At 39.1% G+C, this 16,887-nt stretch overlaps 2 protein-coding genes and 1 long non-coding RNA gene across 11 annotated transcripts in view; 2 read left to right on the top strand and 1 right to left on the bottom strand.

Moving 5' to 3' along the window:
- The window catches only part of INTS8 (integrator complex subunit 8), a 47,138-nt gene extending 46,047 nt beyond the window's left edge, over positions 1-1,091 (top strand). For all 4 annotated transcript variants that reach the window (XM_082363811.1, XM_082363809.1, XM_082363810.1 and 1 more), the window contains one exon: positions 883-1,091. Coding sequence is in view for 3 of the 4 variants with exons in the window: in XM_082363809.1 (XP_082219935.1) it covers positions 883-999 (117 nt within the window). In the remaining variant the exon portion in view is untranslated. The remainder of the gene's footprint in view (positions 1-882) is intronic.
- CCNE2 (cyclin E2) lies at positions 1,004-15,274 on the bottom strand. Of its 6 annotated transcripts, none has more exons than XM_082363814.1 (12): positions 15,056-15,274; positions 13,834-13,873; positions 13,641-13,737; positions 13,497-13,553; positions 12,415-12,566; positions 10,993-11,128; positions 8,642-8,788; positions 7,269-7,364; positions 5,728-5,862; positions 3,869-3,980; positions 2,947-3,104; positions 1,004-2,522 (listed from the first exon to the last, which is right to left on the bottom strand). In XM_082363814.1, exons 2-12 carry the CDS (start codon positions 13,845-13,847, stop codon positions 2,409-2,411), a joined length of 1,218 nt encoding a protein of 405 aa, XP_082219940.1. In that variant the 5' UTR covers positions 13,848-13,873; positions 15,056-15,274; the 3' UTR covers positions 1,004-2,408. The 6 variants fall into 6 exon arrangements, with proteins under 6 accessions (XP_082219940.1, XP_082219942.1, XP_082219938.1 ...); XM_082363816.1 differs by having other exon boundaries at positions 15,060-15,274; XM_082363812.1 differs by lacking the exon at positions 15,056-15,274 and adding an exon at positions 14,812-14,871.
- A 165-nt stretch (positions 15,275-15,439) lies between these two features.
- Positions 15,440-16,887, top strand: part of LOC309614917 — a 68,649-nt gene continuing 67,201 nt past the window's right edge. The window contains exon 1 of the long non-coding RNA XR_014236464.1: positions 15,440-15,574. This is a non-coding gene — a long non-coding RNA (uncharacterized lncRNA). The remainder of the gene's footprint in view (positions 15,575-16,887) is intronic.

The following is a 16,887-nucleotide window of genomic DNA, read 5'->3' as shown; positions in this document are numbered from 1 at the left end:
CCACTACTAGGTTTTTCCACATGTATTCTTTCATATTGAAATGGCATCATCCGCAATTCCTCCTACCTGCGAACCTAACTGATGATCATTTCTGGATAGTCTTAGCTCCCTTCAAGCTACCTATCAGAATAGTCTCTGTTGTTTAAAAAAAAAAAAAAAAAAAAATATATATATATATATATATAGGAACTTTTTTAAACAAAAGGTAATTTTAAGGTCCTAAAACATGCTCTCACAAAACACTCCATGGCAGAATACTATTATGGATTTTTATCAGGCTCAAGTATTTCTAATCATGAAAGAGAAGGGTCACTATATATTATATAGTGCTGAGCAAACTAGATATTTTTTACATATTAAAAAAGTGAAGCCCTGAAACATGAATTTTGATATTTCAAGTTATTTTGTAGGAGCCTTAATTGTAAAAATGTGTCAGATTACATGTAGAGTTTATTTACTGTTTTTCTAAAAATATTTAATTTATTTATTTGGCTGCACCAGGTCTTAGGTGCAGCATGTGGGATCTTTAGTTGCGGCATGTGGGATCTAGTTCCCTGACCAGGGAATCGAACCTGGGCCCCCTGCATTGGGAGCATGGAGTCTTAGCCACTGGACCGCCAGGGAAGTCCCTTTACTGGTATTTTTAGTCAAATAAATTTACATGAATTTACTTAATGTTACTGAAGATAATTCCACAAACTATGGTTCAGTAATTGAGTGGCTCCAGTCAGTCTTTATGTTAATTTCTTCTACACCTCTTAGCATCTACAATTAGAGGTTCAGTTTATCATTGTTAGCAAGTAGGTAGTTTTATATTTTGTATACTAGCAAAACTTTGTTTTTGACCAGACCTCTAATAACATCACTTTTCTGTTTTGGAAGATCAAAGCCATCGGCCAGACAGAATTGAACGCAAGCAACCCAGAAGAAGTGTTACAGCTGGCAGCGCAGAGAAGGAAAAAAAAGTTTCTTCAAGCAATGGCAAAACTTTACTTTTAAGCAGTTAGTTAAAATTTTTTAACTTTTATTTTTTAAACAATGGGCTAAAAATAAACAGTATTAAAAGATTAAGTTTATATAATACATATTTACATATTTAGTGGCGTTTTCTTTTCAGACAAAATACTGAAGCATATTAGTTTAAAGACAAAAACTCTACAGAAGACTTCACACCATAACAATAAGCTTAAATTTATAATTTCTTCAAAGGAAGAAGAGATTCACATGTCCAGTAACAGAATAAACTAGTAATCTAGTATAATTTTTCTAATCAAATCCACTTTTGAGGCTGAAATTTCATTTTTAAAAAACTAAAATATTTATGTAGAAGTAGCTATATACAGCAAGTTCTTATGTCAAGGTTTTGTTTTTTTTTTAAATAAATAGATTTCTAGGAGTCGTATACATTTACTGCTTTTCTGCCTTAAGAAAATACAAGTTTAGGTCAAGTGTTAAGCTTTATCACTTTGACACTGTCCTTAACTCATAATGTAGGAATTTAAAAAGGACCTTAGCAGTTTTGCAAACATAAATAAAGCCTTAGTCACACTAAATTGAGATAACCCTAAAGATTTTTTTTTTTAGAGTAATAAAGTGACTTTCTCATATAAATAGTTTGAAAGGGTACTTAAGTTTTTCGCCCAAATTGTGATGTACGAAAAAGTTATTATAAAGCAACTTATACGTCAAAGCCCCATGGAGGAGCCACAGCATTTATCTTGTTTATAATTTCTTTGGTATTCCCACTGTTTAGAGCACAGTTTAAACACCATGTTCATCTAAGATTTACTGGTTAAAAATGTTATGGCAAGGCAAATAAAAATAGTCAAACAGATTAAAGTTCACCATTTTTAAAAATTCAAGTTTTATATAGCTTGCTACAGCAGCTATAGATAAATTAGTCACCTTATTACAAACCTAAACCTTTGTAAACAAGTTTAAATTTTATTTTCAAGAACCAAATTGCACTAGTTAAGAGTTTATAAATTTTGAGAATCTAAAAACTAGATTCAAAGTACTGTATCACTTAATGTACCCTTTAAGGTAGCACTTATCTAGTCAAAAACTCCAATGATGAAATTCCTAGTTTATCAAGATAAACACAGTAACACCATATCAAAAAAATTCTTATGTCATGAATCATGGCTGGCTTCTATCCAGTCAGTGTTGGGAATGAAGTCATCTTTGTAAACAAGTCCTGCTGTTTCTTTAAACAGCGAACATAGGCATTAAATTTCCTCCTTAGTTAGTGCCAATTTTAAGTGGTTTTTTAAATCAAAGAATGCCAGTGAAACTTCTGAATCGGCCAGGATAGCCACAGCACTATTTTCCTGTAAAACTTAAGTAGTTAAGTTCTATGAAATGCTACGCAGTGCTTCATCAGTTCCAACTTGTTTGCTCAGTTAACTTTAGTGTTTTCCTGGTGGTTTTTCAGTGCTCTTCGGTGGTGTCATAATGCCTCCATTGCAAACTGGTGACAACTGTCCCCCCTTTCTGAAGGTGTTCATGTAATTTACTTCATCCTATACATGTGAAGAAATCACGCAGAGATTAACAGCTAAGATAAAGCATTGATATGGTAAAACAAAGTCAAACCAGACTTCTGTGTACTAATTTGAGACTACTTAGGCCTAATATAATCATCTCTTTATGTGTTTGCAACTGTGATTAGTCATATTTTAGAGGTTCAACTGCCTGCAACTTGTATTTTTAAAAACTCTTACCTGGACTATTGGCATTAATCTTGAGACACTTTACAAATCTTGCTTTGACTTCAAAGTTATTTTATTAGCTTTTCTACATTTTGAAATCAGTGTGCCCATTGGAACTTTCTATCCCCTTACCATCTTATATAACTGCTTGAAATATTATTCCATAGTATCCTTACTATCAGTTTCAGTGACTTACCAAATAGTAAGACCAAAAAACTACAAGAAAGAAACATACCAGCATAGCCAGATAATTTGTATGTGTCTGTATATTGTGTCTGTCTTCCATAGAAATCTTCTTAAAAACCTTCAGCTTCACTGGGCTAGTACTTTTTACTATGCTGACAAAAGGCACCATCCAGTCTACACATTCAGAAATGTTGTCCCATTCCAAACCTAGATAAAGAAAAGTTAGAAAAATGTGAAGGTTACATCAGAAACATATGCCTACTTATTTGCTTGTGCTTCAAAATTTAAAGATAGTTAATTTAAAATTCATGTAAAAAAGGAAACCAAAACAAGCACATAATATAAACCCAAATCAACAAGTTTATGTGGGATTAGCAGATGTAAACTACTGTATATAGGATGGATAAACAACAAGGTCCTACTGTATAGCACAGAGAACTATATTCAGTATCCTGTGATAAACCATAATGGAAAAGAATATAAAAAAAGCATGTCTCTATATGTATAACTGAGTCACTTTGCTGCACAGCAGAGATTGGCACAACGTTGTAAATCAACTATACTTAAAAAAAATTTAAAAAGAAAAACAAGTTTAGCAAGTCAAAACAGACTATCACTCTCAAATATGTTTATAATGTGACTATTTTGAGGGAGAAAAAGACTTAGAGCTTCTTAGCCAGTACCTGCTGCATAGGAAACTGAAATTGTCAAAACCCAAAGAACTCTTTAATGTGGAGCTATAATTACATTGACTAACTTCAAATGGATTTAAATTCCATTAGACCTTACTTTTTGTTTGTGGATATTTATTGAGGATTAGAAAGTACTTCTAACAGAAGGGAAGATAATCGCTAAACTGCTAACTCTTTTCCATTAAAATTTTAAATTCTTGTTTAGCAGGATGCTAAGTTCAAAATAGTCCCTTTAAAAGTTGTGAATGGGTAATAAGAGAACAAAATATACTGTCTTACCTGAGGCTTTCTTAACCACTTCAAGAGAGGTAAAATGGCACAAGGCAGCAGCAGCGAGTATTCTGTACTGGAACTCTAATGAATCGATGGCAAGAATACACAGATCTAAAAGCTAACAGAGGAAAAAGTATAAGAATTTAGGAGAAGGATGAGTACTACATGTCACTACTAAACATCCGTCAGCTAACATTTTAGATTGCTTATGATGTGGACCATATGCCAAGAATTGCTAAAACTACAGGGATCCAAAGAGAAATAAGCTGCCACCCTGAAGGAAGTTCAGTCTTGTTAATAAACAAGTAAAGGATTGTTACGATATAGCATGATGTGTACTATTAGGAAGTGCACCTGATCCAGAGTGGGAAAGACAGGGAAGACTTCTGCTTAAATGAGTCTTAAAATACAAGGTAGCCAGGAAGACTGGGAGGTAGAGAATGTTCTAGATATAGGAAACAGAATTTACAAAGATAAATGAGAAAGGATTACTTTTCTTTGGAACTCAAGTAGTTCAGAACACATAAGGTAAAAAATGAAATAAGGAATATCTTTCCTTCATTATTTTAAAAAAAGGGGGTTGCTGGAGAGGCATGGCCTAGGTTAGATCATAAAGGGTCTTTAAGAAGTCAGAACTTTAAAGTTCTTATTGATTATTGAAATTACTAGAAGATTTTAAATCAGGGAAATTACATTTTAAGAACAATCCCTTAGACTATGGTGAAGCAGAAACACAAGAAGGGAACATGTTTCTAAATAGATGAGTTAAGAGGTAGTACAATCCAGGCAATAAGAGATCTGAACAACGATCAGTGAAATTGTGTAAAAAGGTTAGATTTCAGAGGCCTGAGGTGATACCTGTCCAGTGAAATAAAACTTATTTTTGTCCCCATGGGTCCAGAAGACAGAAACACGAGTAGAGGAGTTGGAAATGAATTATTACTATTATATACCTCTAGAAACTTTCCACACTGTTTATCAGCTTATCAAAGGTTTGCCCTATCAAAAGCGTTTAGCTGCCTAGGATAATCTGGGATGCTAGGAAATCTGATGGAAAAGATTAATATGACTTCATTAGAAAGTTCTACAAAATGAACCAATTCTAATATATTTACTGGTTCTCCAGTTTTAGTGTTCATAATGAGTTTACTAGATTTAAAACACAAGTTGAATTTCAACGTAGGTTACTTAAAACCCATCCAGAGTACCACAGTTTCTTCAATTCCATGTGTAAGATTTTCACATCCTACACAGAATAAGAATCTGGGTGTTCTTCACTTATATATGGCAGGTACAGCAGCCTTAAGATCCTACTTATGAGAAGCAGGCAGGAAAGAATGGTACCGTCCTCCTGTAATTACTTTCTTAGAATATTTGTTATACACTGGCCTAGGAAAGTTTAATTTAAACTTAAATTTTTAAATAATGTTATAACTAAATTAGGTGATTTTAATTTTAACACGTAAAATAGGTTCCCTGTGTATTCAAATATAAGAGAGTAAGATAATTTTACAGAATAATTTCATACTATTATAAAACCTAAAACAACTGGCTGAAAAATACCTTTCCCCATGTTACATCAAAGAGAGGTATTTAACTCTCTACCTCATACTCCTAAAGAGTAAAAAGTGCTCATAATATATTTAAACGCAAGTTTTAAAACTTTGTTTTCTAGAATTTTCAGTAAGCAATGTAAATATTGGGGACAGAATTTTATGCATCAGAAGTTTTGTTCTAGTCAATTAAGGAATGAGTTTAATTCAGTATGCCGTCATTTTGTTGTGTAGCCTATTTAACACTATAAATACACTAAACAAAACCTGTAATTAAAAACATTAGCAAATATTCAATAAAAATATCAATACCTGAGCTATTTGAATGAACTTTTCCTGAGAATACTGAGGTAGAAGAACTTTAGGAGCATCTTTAAGAGCATCAACTTGGAGGAAGAGATTTAGCCAGGAGATGACTGTTACAGGACAAAGTTCCCATTTTAAAGCCTGTTAATGAAATTTAAATGCCTGTTAATAAATGTAGGTATATATACCACATTATATAGGTACTTCCTTAAATAGTCATTTAAGAAACTTTTTGCTTTGGGCATATTTCTTCCTATTTTCATAACAATATCTATAGATACCTCACAATCTAAGGCTGCTTATGTTTTAGTCTATTATTGATACAGACCCCTTTATTATTCTCTAGTTATCTTTATTGACAAAGTTCCTTGGACCTATTTTTCATTCCTACTTTTCTCATTTCTTGCAGCCCCTCATCTTCCAAATGTATTCTCTTCTTTATCGAAACTGCCCTTTTAATTTTATTCAATAACTCCACAGCTAATTCCATTCAGATATCTGAAGAACTGATTCTACACTTTTTCTTTCCGTGATCTATAATGGCTTCTGTTCAACATGTAAAAGCTAAAAAAAAGACAAATCCTAATTTATGATATCTTTCTCTCCATGAAGCCCTGGGACTTTACCATTTATAAGAAGTCAAAAATAGTTAGGAGAGAACAGAGAGTCTTAATGCCTGTAGGACCACCCAGAGAATTCCATCTTCCCATTATATATCCTCCTTATACTACAAGTCTGAATCTGGATAACTTTGTTACTAGAACATAGCAGAACTATATTCAATGTCTTATAATACCCTATAATGGAAAAGAATCTGAAAAAAAAAATATATAAAACTGAATCACTTTGCTGTACACCTAAAACTAACACAACATTGAAAATCAAGTATATTTCAATAAAAAAATTTCTTTTAAAAAGAACAATATCAGCATGCCAACAAGATCCCATTCTTACTGAGCTATCAATCTGAATGTTTATAAACATAACAAATTTATAATGTATATAGGTATCTTGTAAATGAAAGTCATATTGATTGTGTTTTCTTGTGTCCTATTTATAAAACCAGGATGCTCAAATTTCATAACATACTTTCTAGTAGCTAACATTCACCCTTTAATCTCTAATTCAAGGCCCAATTAAACATCTTAATGCTTCTCTACCCTTCAATTAATAGCCCTTCCCATGCATATAGAAAAGAAAAAAGGCAGTGAAATAATTCTCATTCTCCACCTGCTGGAAGAAGTGGAAACTCAGAACTAAGATTTGAGAATCACTGTTGGAATTCATTATATACACATGCTATGCTAACTACCTATAAGTTTTGAAAGTGTTAAACACTTTTAAATTAAGAAATAATATTCTCAATATAGGAAAATTGAAAGATACAGAAAAATAGAGTTTACAGGTTAAGCAAATTCCCTTCCCATCTTAGAACTGGATCCTAGTACTAAAATCTCAGTTTTGACTACTTAACATTGTAGTCTTTGAGTTTAGTAAATTACAGAGTTATTAAATTGCAACTAGAAATAATAAAGATATATTATTACCTTTAATATAATGAGTTCCATCCTTAAGATATCCTCTTCACTGCAAGCACCATCAGTGACATAAGCAAACTCTTGCAGCTTAGGAGCGTAGATTTCCTTTAAAATAGATTTAATTAATACCAAGCACAGTTGAGAGTGAGATTAAAACAACAGAATTATATACAAACCAATCTAGGCTTCATTTTTAAAGGACAAAATGATTATAAATCTTAATAAAATAATTCTACGATAGCCAAAGCAACCTTACCTTTAAAGATATTTTTCGTATCTGGGTATCTAAATTAGCCAACTATATTGATTGAAACATTTTTATAGAACTGATTTTGAATCTTAGTTAATAAACAATTAAACTATTTTAACCAGTCATTTCAGTGACTGGTTAAAACAAAAAGCCAAACTTGTTTTAGGATTGCCTAGTATATCAGACTAAAACAAGATACTCAACAAATAAGGTCTAGAAATTGAAAACATTAACTTTATCCTAGTACAAAAGTATGGTTATTCAAACAATAATTTGTGCAGTTTGGTTGATGACAGGTCTGTCTTAACAGTTCAGAGAATAACAACTAGAATGATCAGAGGAGTAGAAGAGATGCTGCCACAGATGAGAACAGGCTAAAGATCAAGATTTCAGTCTAGAAAGGTATCTGAAACACACAGTATGATTTCAGGTAAGGATACACTGAATACAAACTTATTCAGCAAATTTGGCAGAATTTGGGGATAGCCCTTAAGGCTCAAAAGACAAATGTGGAAGAGGAGAAAAATACACTGAAGGAAATTAATGCATGATTCACAGTCCCTCTTCTACCCTCAAAACAATACAGGCTTCAAAAATTTCAGATGAAGGTACTAATGATATGTGTTGAATTTAAGAAAAGTAGATTGAGATCATGTGAAGGAAAATCTCAGGCAGGAAAGGTGTTTCCTTCTGTCCTAGCACCATCATCAGATATAAAAATACTAGGCTGGATATAGACCATTATTCTAACCTAACATAGCATTTATTGCATTTGATTGGTTAATTAGGTTTCAGAGACCATTTTATTGAATCCAAGTGCCATAACTAGGTATAGAGAGACAGCGTTGGTCTTTCTGTTTGGCACAGTTAGCCATGGAATATTTCACCTAGATACTAGCTCCAGAATCAAACCAGAGACTTATAATAGGCTCAGATACTTTGAAGGGAACCATGATAATTATCCTTCCACCCAAATCATAGTGTTCAGCAAATGTATTGGAAAAAACTCACTCATCTTTCCTAAGGATTAACATATCAAAAGTGGTACACAGTATTCTCTGGGATTAATGCATTGGTTAAGACAAAAAAAGTTTGCGGTAAATATATCTATGGATAAACTTTGAGAACTTACCTCAAGTTTGGAAGCAATGAATAATGAGGTAATTCCAATGAGTTGAAGCATATTTTTATTTATATCCTTTTGTGTCAACATAAATCTATCAAAAAAGTCTTGAGCAAGATAAAATGTTTCCCTATGAAGTGTGTATACTTCACACACCTAGAGAAGAATCCATTTAAATATTATTCCATTAATTTCTCCAAATTAGAAAGTTACCTCTTAGCATACCAGATTTCAGAACACTTTCTGAAGCCCAACTTGCTTTTTAGGATACCAAAGCTAAAATGGGGGAAAAATTAACATGTGCTAATAGGATAAATCTATTACAGTCCTCTTAGTTTTATAGGTTTTTTTCACATAGACTTATTGTGTTTATTCCCAGATACATTTACACTTTTGCTGACTATGGATGAGTACTTTTTTCCTATTAAGTTTCTTATTTCTTTAAAATTAATTTTTATTGGAGTATAGTTGCTTTACAATGTTGTGTTAGTTTCTACTGTACAGCAAAGTGAATCAGCTTTACGATACATATATCCCCTCTTTTTTTGGATTTCCTTCCCATTTAGGTCACCACAGAGCACTGAGTAGAGTTCCCTTGGCTATACAGTAGGTTCTCATTAGTTACCTATCTTATTCATAGTGTCAGTAGTGTATATATGTCATCTAATTTTTATTGATGACAAATGGGTAAGTTTTTATGCTTAGTTTATACTCTAATAGTTCCAACTGATTCTCTTCATCATTCTACATATACATTTAACTACAAAATGACAACTCTGTTCCTTTCAATGTTCTTACCTCATTTAAGAATTATAGAAGAAAACTGAATGAATAACAATGGTGATTGACAAAATTTTTATCTTATTCCTTGTTTCTGACTATAATGGGAATTCCCCTAATGTTTCACTATTGTTATTAATAATAAGTAGTATCTGTCATTTCCACACTTAATATAGGGAAAGCTTTTAATTCTCAAAATAACTTCATGAAGTAGGAAACAGAGGGACAGACATATATGAGTTTCTAATAAACACTTAATGTGTTAAGGAAATCTATCCCTAGTTTATTGCATATTTAAAAATCAGGAATGTATACTGAATTTCAAAAAATAACTTTTACATCTATGATATATAACCTTATGATATTCTCCCTTAAACTATTAATAGATTTTCAAATGTTGGACCATTTTTGCATTCCTAGATTGAAAGAAATACTAAGACAAAGTAGAGTTTAATGCTCTGCTGGATTTTATTTATATTATATTTGGTTTTGTATATATAATCATATATTTAATGGAAAATAGGGATAAATTTGATAGACAACCACTGAATAAAAATCAATGTAACATAAAAAGGCAAAATAAAATAACATCAACATAATTGTGCTTAAGTTGCATCTATGATCATTAGACATTCAGAAAAGTCAAAATCCAACTACATTCTTGTACACACATGATTGAAACATAATCTTCCCTTCTAGTCAGAATAAGGAATAAGATGACCTGACTCAAAAGGAAAACATTTTGCAGTCTTAACGAACTTTTCTGATAGCTTCTGAGATCTATTCTGCCATGTGTTTCTCCACCAAAAAGCCTGTGGTAGTTCCCCCTTAGAGTTCATTGTCTCTATCTGTATTAAAGACAGGGAAACTACAGAGCAAATATCCAAGGGCTGGGGGAACATTAGTTTGTTATCAATATAAGTAATCATCTCAATAATTTTAGAGATTCTTTCAGAATTATTATCCAGAGAAAGGGAATGGGCCTAAACAAGAGAGGGCACAGATATTTAGGGACTTCTGGATAACTATTATTCCTTTTGATTAATGGTACAGCTCATTTCTGAAAGGAATAGAGGGATATAACAAAAGCAAGCTACATGGAGCCTCGAGGGCTTAGGGCTACTGGATATTCAAAGCCTCCTTATCATTTAGGATATAGAAATTAGGATTCCAAATCATAATTTGATTTTGGTGATGAAGAAAAGGACTTCTGAGGGTCCTGAAGCCTAGTCCTGGTTCTTTACATTGCATAGCAGAGTTCAAAACCTTGTCAAATTCTGTTCATCTTGAGTATCCTTGGCACCAGGCACAGTGCCTAGTACACAGCGATACTCAGATACCACAATTTCTGAACTGGGTTTGGGTTGTATGGGATCTAGTGGCTGTGTCCTCATGATTTTACTCTTATCAAGCAGACAGTCAGTTTCCATTTTGGTATCCTCAACTACAGTGAGTAGCCCGCCCCAGAATGGCTCCTGGCAATAGGTAATATACCATGAAGGCACATGGAAAGCATATTTATGTCTAAATATTTTTCCACCATACAGACAAAAAAGGAAATTTGTATTGCTGGAACATACCTCTAAAAGCCAGTCTAGAAGTATTGACCTCATCTGTGGTTCCAATTCAGAATGCAGAACTTCAAAATGTTTGTCATGAACGTATCTGGTCTCTTTTTTTAACATGTTTAGCCAAACATCCTGTGAACATCCCCAGCTATGGAAAGGAGCAAAATAATTGTGTGACCTACATAATATACAAGCTACCTGTTTCACAAAGAGTAAACTCAACTTTCAAACACTGAAATCCAACTTTGAATTAGAATTTGGAAGGACAACCTCTTAAAAGTAAATCGGGAAAAATTGCTACTTTTAGAAACCATTTCTCTAGCATGAAATTATACAGCAAGAACTTGGACTATGAGAATCTAAATTGACAGATTTCAAGAGTGCTTTCTAGTCCCCATTTATTTATAATTTACAAAGGCACCTGTTTAAGATAACCATGTTTTCTCAAGAGCAACACTAAAAAAGTAAATATTTAAAGCATATGATCCCAGCAGAGACAGTCTCAATCACCTCCAAATATATCATCACTACATTACAGTGGGGTTAAGGTGGGACAGTATGGAGAAGAGGAAGACTGGTGAGTTTAAATGTATGAGTCCATTAATTTGCTTATTAAAGCCAAATATAAATTATTACACTACACATTTTATATAATTTGTACCTCTTATTCATTAACTAGAAAAAAAAAAGTATAGACCTTAATAAGTAGGCTTGGTAAGAAAAATAGCTGATCAAATGAAAATGCTGTGTACATGTTAAAATTCTTCCATGTTAACAATTTAGGTAAATTATTTAAACTCCATTAAAAAGGTGATTCAGGGTTTCCCTGGTGGTGCAGTGGTTAAGAATCCACCTGCCAATGCAGGGGACACGGGTTCGATCCCTGGTCCAGGAAGATCCCACATGCCGCGGAGCAACTAAGTCTGTGCGCCACAATTACTGAGCCTGTGCTCTAGAGCCCATGAGCCACAACTACTGAGCCTGTGTGCCCTAGAGCCCATGCTCCACAACAAAGAGAAGCCACCACAACGAGAAGCCTGTGCACACCAATGAAGAGTAGCCCCCCCTCACCGCAACTAGAGAAAGCCTGCGTGCAGCAATGAAGACCCAACGCAGCCAAAAATAAATAAATAAATAAATCTATAAATAAATAAATAAATTAAAAGGTGATTGAGTTCTTCTGATAAGGCTTACAGTCTTCAGCAAGCAAGTGAAAATAATGATATAGAATCAATGTTTTAAATACCCATGTTATTTGCATATAGCATTACTGTCAGATAAAATAATATATGCTTAAAGACTAGTTAAAAAAAAAGCAGTTTTTCTACAAGTTTTTCTATCTTATAATGAAGGCAAAAAATAACTCAAAATAGCACCATATATTACATCAGTAAATTTTAATCTCCGACATTAAATTACTGAAATTTTTCTTACCTTAAATCAGGTAAAGGTGAAGGATTAATGAAAAGATTTTTAAATCTGTAATTTGTAAATCTGGAGAAGTCGCTTGTTCCTGTTTCTTTGTGGGGTGTTTCAATGATAATGCAAGGACTGATCCCCCCAGATAATACAGGTGGCCAACAATTCTGTCATTTAAAAAAAATAAAAATATCTTTGTGAAATAGGAAACCAGCTTTTGTCTCGGATCTTTTATAAATGAAAGCTAATACTTCTAAACAGTCTACACTTTTCCCCAAACACCATCGTTAGCTAACATTGCTGACTAAGCTGACATACATATTTTATAAATAAGCCATATAGCTCATTTCAATCTTCATAAAGAATAACAGGTAGGATGTTTTAGACAAAATACAATTCTGGAAATACAAGACATTAGGTATTGAGGGAGAGGAGAAACAACAAAACACGTGTGTAGTCAAATATTAATCACTTTCAAGATTATAAAATTTTCCCTCTATGTTTAGCAATAGTGGCCAGGGCACCTTGCTTTATAGACAGCTACCCCCTGCCCCCCACTCGTTAAGGCCTGTGCCAGTACTTTCAAATACAATACAAAGACAAGACCTTAAAAGTGGAAACAATTACTTAAATACTTAAAGGACCTTTTCGCCAGTCAATGCTGGTTTCAAAGAGAACCACTGTTTCTAAAGTGTCTTCTGTACGACACATAGGAAGAATAGGTAGCAAAGGGCTGGGTGCCAGTCTGTCAGTGACCTCACATCCTATTTATGCCCTAGGATCAACCATTAGGACTCTCCACTGTAGTCAGACAGGGAACAAAGAGCAGTCCATTGGACAGATTAGGCGGGCCCTGGTGCACCAGGCAGCTCCTAGAGGGAGGGATTTACAAAGAGGAACCAGCTGCGTCAAGGCTTACTCTGTAGCTGTAGTAGGATTCAGGGACATAAAAACCACCCAAAGACAAGCGCCTTCCCGCTGACCTCTAGGGGCATTAAAAGTGTCAGAGGACCCTTCCTATCACAAAGCAATAACACAATTCTATTCTTTTTTGTCCTGCATTTGTCTCCCCCAAACCCAGCCCAGTTCTGCATTACCCTAATCTCATACTGATGTTTCTTGATGACCTTCTCCTCTTTTCTTTTTTTGACATCCTGGAAAATAGAAAAGGCCATTGTTAAACTAAGGTCCCTGCAAGGAATCTTCTCTTTTTCCTCTCTCTCTTCCCCCCCTTAACTCACCTGGGCCGTTTTTCTCTTCTTGGCCTGAATTATCTGAGTTTCTTGTGGGGAATCCGTCTGACTGGGCTGGGGCTGCTGTTTAGCTTGTAAACGGCTACTATAGAGTTTTTAAAAAGGAAGTTTAATTAGTAAGTGACGCATTTCAAAGGCAGCAGCCAACTCTGAAACATATCTCCAAGACAAATAACGTTACCTGCGTCTTGACATTCTCTTCTTTCAGGTGTATGAAACCTCTGGAGGGGAGAGGAAAAACCAGAGTCAAATACATTGTCATCCATACTCTCCAAGGGCCATTCAGAGGTTATAACTAAGTCCCTCAGGAGATGACCTGAGCCGTCTTACCACGATGATTTCTGCAGTATGTTAGTGCATGATTTCGGACTCATGCTTTTGGACACATGCCTGCATTTCCTCAACGAAATGTACAGCCCGGATGAGAGCGTCTTCAGAAATTTGCAAACCACCCTCAGCGCCCGGAAAGCGCAGGGAGGCAGATGGGTCTCTTCTGCGTCCTGCAGTCTCTCCCCCGGACAGCCCGAGCGGGGCTTGGGCAGCGCCCCTACTTCCCCCCTCCCATCCTGCCCGAGCCGCGGGGAGAGGGGGCTGTGGAGGCGAAACACTGTGGAGAAGCCGGTTCCGCGCCAATTTGGAGAGCGGCGGTGGCGGGGAAGCAGGGGGCGGAGGGAACTTGTGTCACGTCCTTCAGTCTCCTTTCCCTCCTTCCCAGCCCCAGCGGACCCTGCCCATCGCTTGGAGGGGCACCGGGACCCCGACTACAGATGGGGGATGGGAGTGAAGGAAAGGGAGTTCAATTAATAAAGGGGGAAACTGGGCTTGTGGGGGAACTTTTCTCCCCGTGAAGGAGACCCAGACCCCCATCCTCTCTCCTGCGGGATAGCTCCCCAAATGGGGATGGCAGAGAGAAGCCCCCAGAATGAGAGGCTTTCCGTGGCCTCCCACTTAGGGGCAGCCCTCCATCCACCGCCGCCTCCCAGGCCCCCTGCCAAGGGTCCTGACAGGGACGGAACGCGGGGACCCATCGACCCCAGATGCCTAGTTCTCAGCCCTCCCACTTTTCCTCCCCCAGGCTCCCGCCCGCGGGATGGATCGGCCCTGAGGGGGGGGCTTTCTCTCCTCCCGCATCCCGCCCTACGCCCAAGCACCTCCTCACCGCCAGACCCGCTACCGCTCGGCTCTCAGCTGGCGCCGGCGCCAACCCAATATATAGGCCGGGCCAGGCCCGCCCCGCACGCATGCGCCTCAGACTGACACCTCCGGACAGTGCGCTCCCCTCCCCCGCGCGCCCGTCCGCAGGCCCGCGCGGCGCGCCCTGCCGTGAGTCCGCGCCCGCCCACCTCGAGGGGTCGCAGAGCCGGCTCGCCTAAGCCCTCGGTCCGCGGTCACCTGAACTTCACCTGCCTGTGCGGCGGGAGGGAGTCTCTCAGAGGCTCCTCTTCCGCAGCCCGGCTCCCCGCCGCTCGGCTTCATCTCCCGCCAGTTCGTGTCTGTCCCCTCCCTCTCTCAACTCTCGGACGCCGGGGGTGTCAGGCCGCGGCCTAGCCCCGGCGTACGGCCAGGTGGAGGCGGCTCGGGCGAGCATAGCGTGGCTAGGAAGTGGCCATCCTGTGGCGCACCCTGGCTGTCCCGCCTAGGCCTCCAAGACCCCGGGTTTTCCGAAGAGACTCGGGGACCAGGAGGGCCCGCCCCTGCGGGAGGAGCGCAGCGTTGGCTGGCGAGCTGGCCAATGGGAGGCGAGGACTGCAGCACAACGTGGAGCGGCTGCAGAACGTAAACACAGCCGGGCGCGCGGCTGGCCACGTGTGTTCCCGCGCGCCACCCAGTCCCCTGGGACCACTGGCGGCCGCCTGTGGCACCCCAGGGCAGCCATGCTCAGGGATGCCTGTCGTGCACTTTGCTCTAGCCCGCCGACCGAGGTACGTATCAACCCTGTTTTCCCGCTCTCTGCTCCGCCGAGCCGGTTACCCTCCCCGTGGGTGGGTCATCCGCACCCCGCCGCCCTGCCACTGCCTGGCGGCTTCCCACTCAGTAGTTCCAGCGCAGGAAACGCTGGCGCCAAGCCGCGCGCTCCCTCTCTCCTCTCAATCTCCAATTATGGGGCCCCCAAGGGTAAACACCTCTCCGGAGCGGGGCTGAGGGTGGCATTGCCCCTTCCTCAAGAGAACAGTGGCTCTCCGGGGGTCACGCCGGGCGGGGAGAACGGTTCCACCACGTGCAGTCTCGGATCCCGCCCCGCCGCCAGCGCGCCCTGCAGAGCCCGCGCGAGCCGTCAGCGCGGGAGGGAGCCGACCGCCTCCGAGCTGTAATGGGAGGAGGCGGTCCGACGCGTTTCCCTCCTCTTCTCCCGTATCCAAAATTTGGGTTCCCTCGCTGCCTCTACTAACGCCCCGCTCCAGTGCGCACCAAGATTGGACATCTCCATGCCGTTGATACTCCGCATACTGGGTTTGCGGCGGGAGCAGTGGGGCTGGGGGACGCCGGCGGGAACAAAGACGCCCGGGGCGGAGGAGCCTTGCGAAGGCTTCCTTGAACCCGCGGCAGCTCGGGCCGGAAGCGGGCAGGCCGTGTTCGTCTCTCTGCCCTGACTCGAGTGAGCCGCTGGGAGAGGCCGAGGAGACCTGGCCGCCTGCGCCGACCAGGAGTTGCGGCCCAGGCGGGAGCCCTTCCCGAGATGCACCAGGAGGCGGCGGCGGGGACCGTCCCGGGGTCCCCGCCCTGCGCCTTTTGTGTCGCGCCGCCCGTGCGGGGCTCAGAGCCTAGAAATAACGAGTGCTCTTCGGCCAAAGTCCTCTTTCAAGATTTTCCCTCCACAGTCTCGAGACGCCGGCAAAGTAATTGTTTTTCTCCCAAATTTACGCATGAGGAAATAAGAGTCTTGCTCAAGGTGACATGGAATCAGAAAAGACCCAGAATCTTCTCAGTCCCGAGAAACGTCATACTATTTATGATGCTTTGATGGCTTTCTCGGAGCGGTGAATTGGCTCTTTTTTGTAGTTACCTCAAAACGCCGTGCTGTTCCGGTGTAAAGCTTAGAGAGCTAACAGCGTGATAATAAGAAATGGGAGGCTTTCCAGCAAGCGCGGGTGACCTGAACATAAGCAAAACTGGTGGCCTCCATGAGTGAATTTGGTAGTCAAACCGAAAACCAAGCTTACAGTGTTGACGCCCATCACTGAGCCAACTAGTAGATTACTTGTAATTGAGACACCGTGATTAGAAGTGTTCTTTG

The sequence above is a fragment of the Balaenoptera borealis genome, assembly GCF_965194805.1.
Source record: "Balaenoptera borealis genome assembly, chromosome: 17".
In the NCBI taxonomy this organism is placed as follows: domain Eukaryota; kingdom Metazoa; phylum Chordata; class Mammalia; order Artiodactyla; family Balaenopteridae; genus Balaenoptera; species Balaenoptera borealis.
The sequence above is the reverse complement of the archived record's forward strand: the minus strand, read 5'-3'. Positions and strand labels throughout refer to the sequence as shown.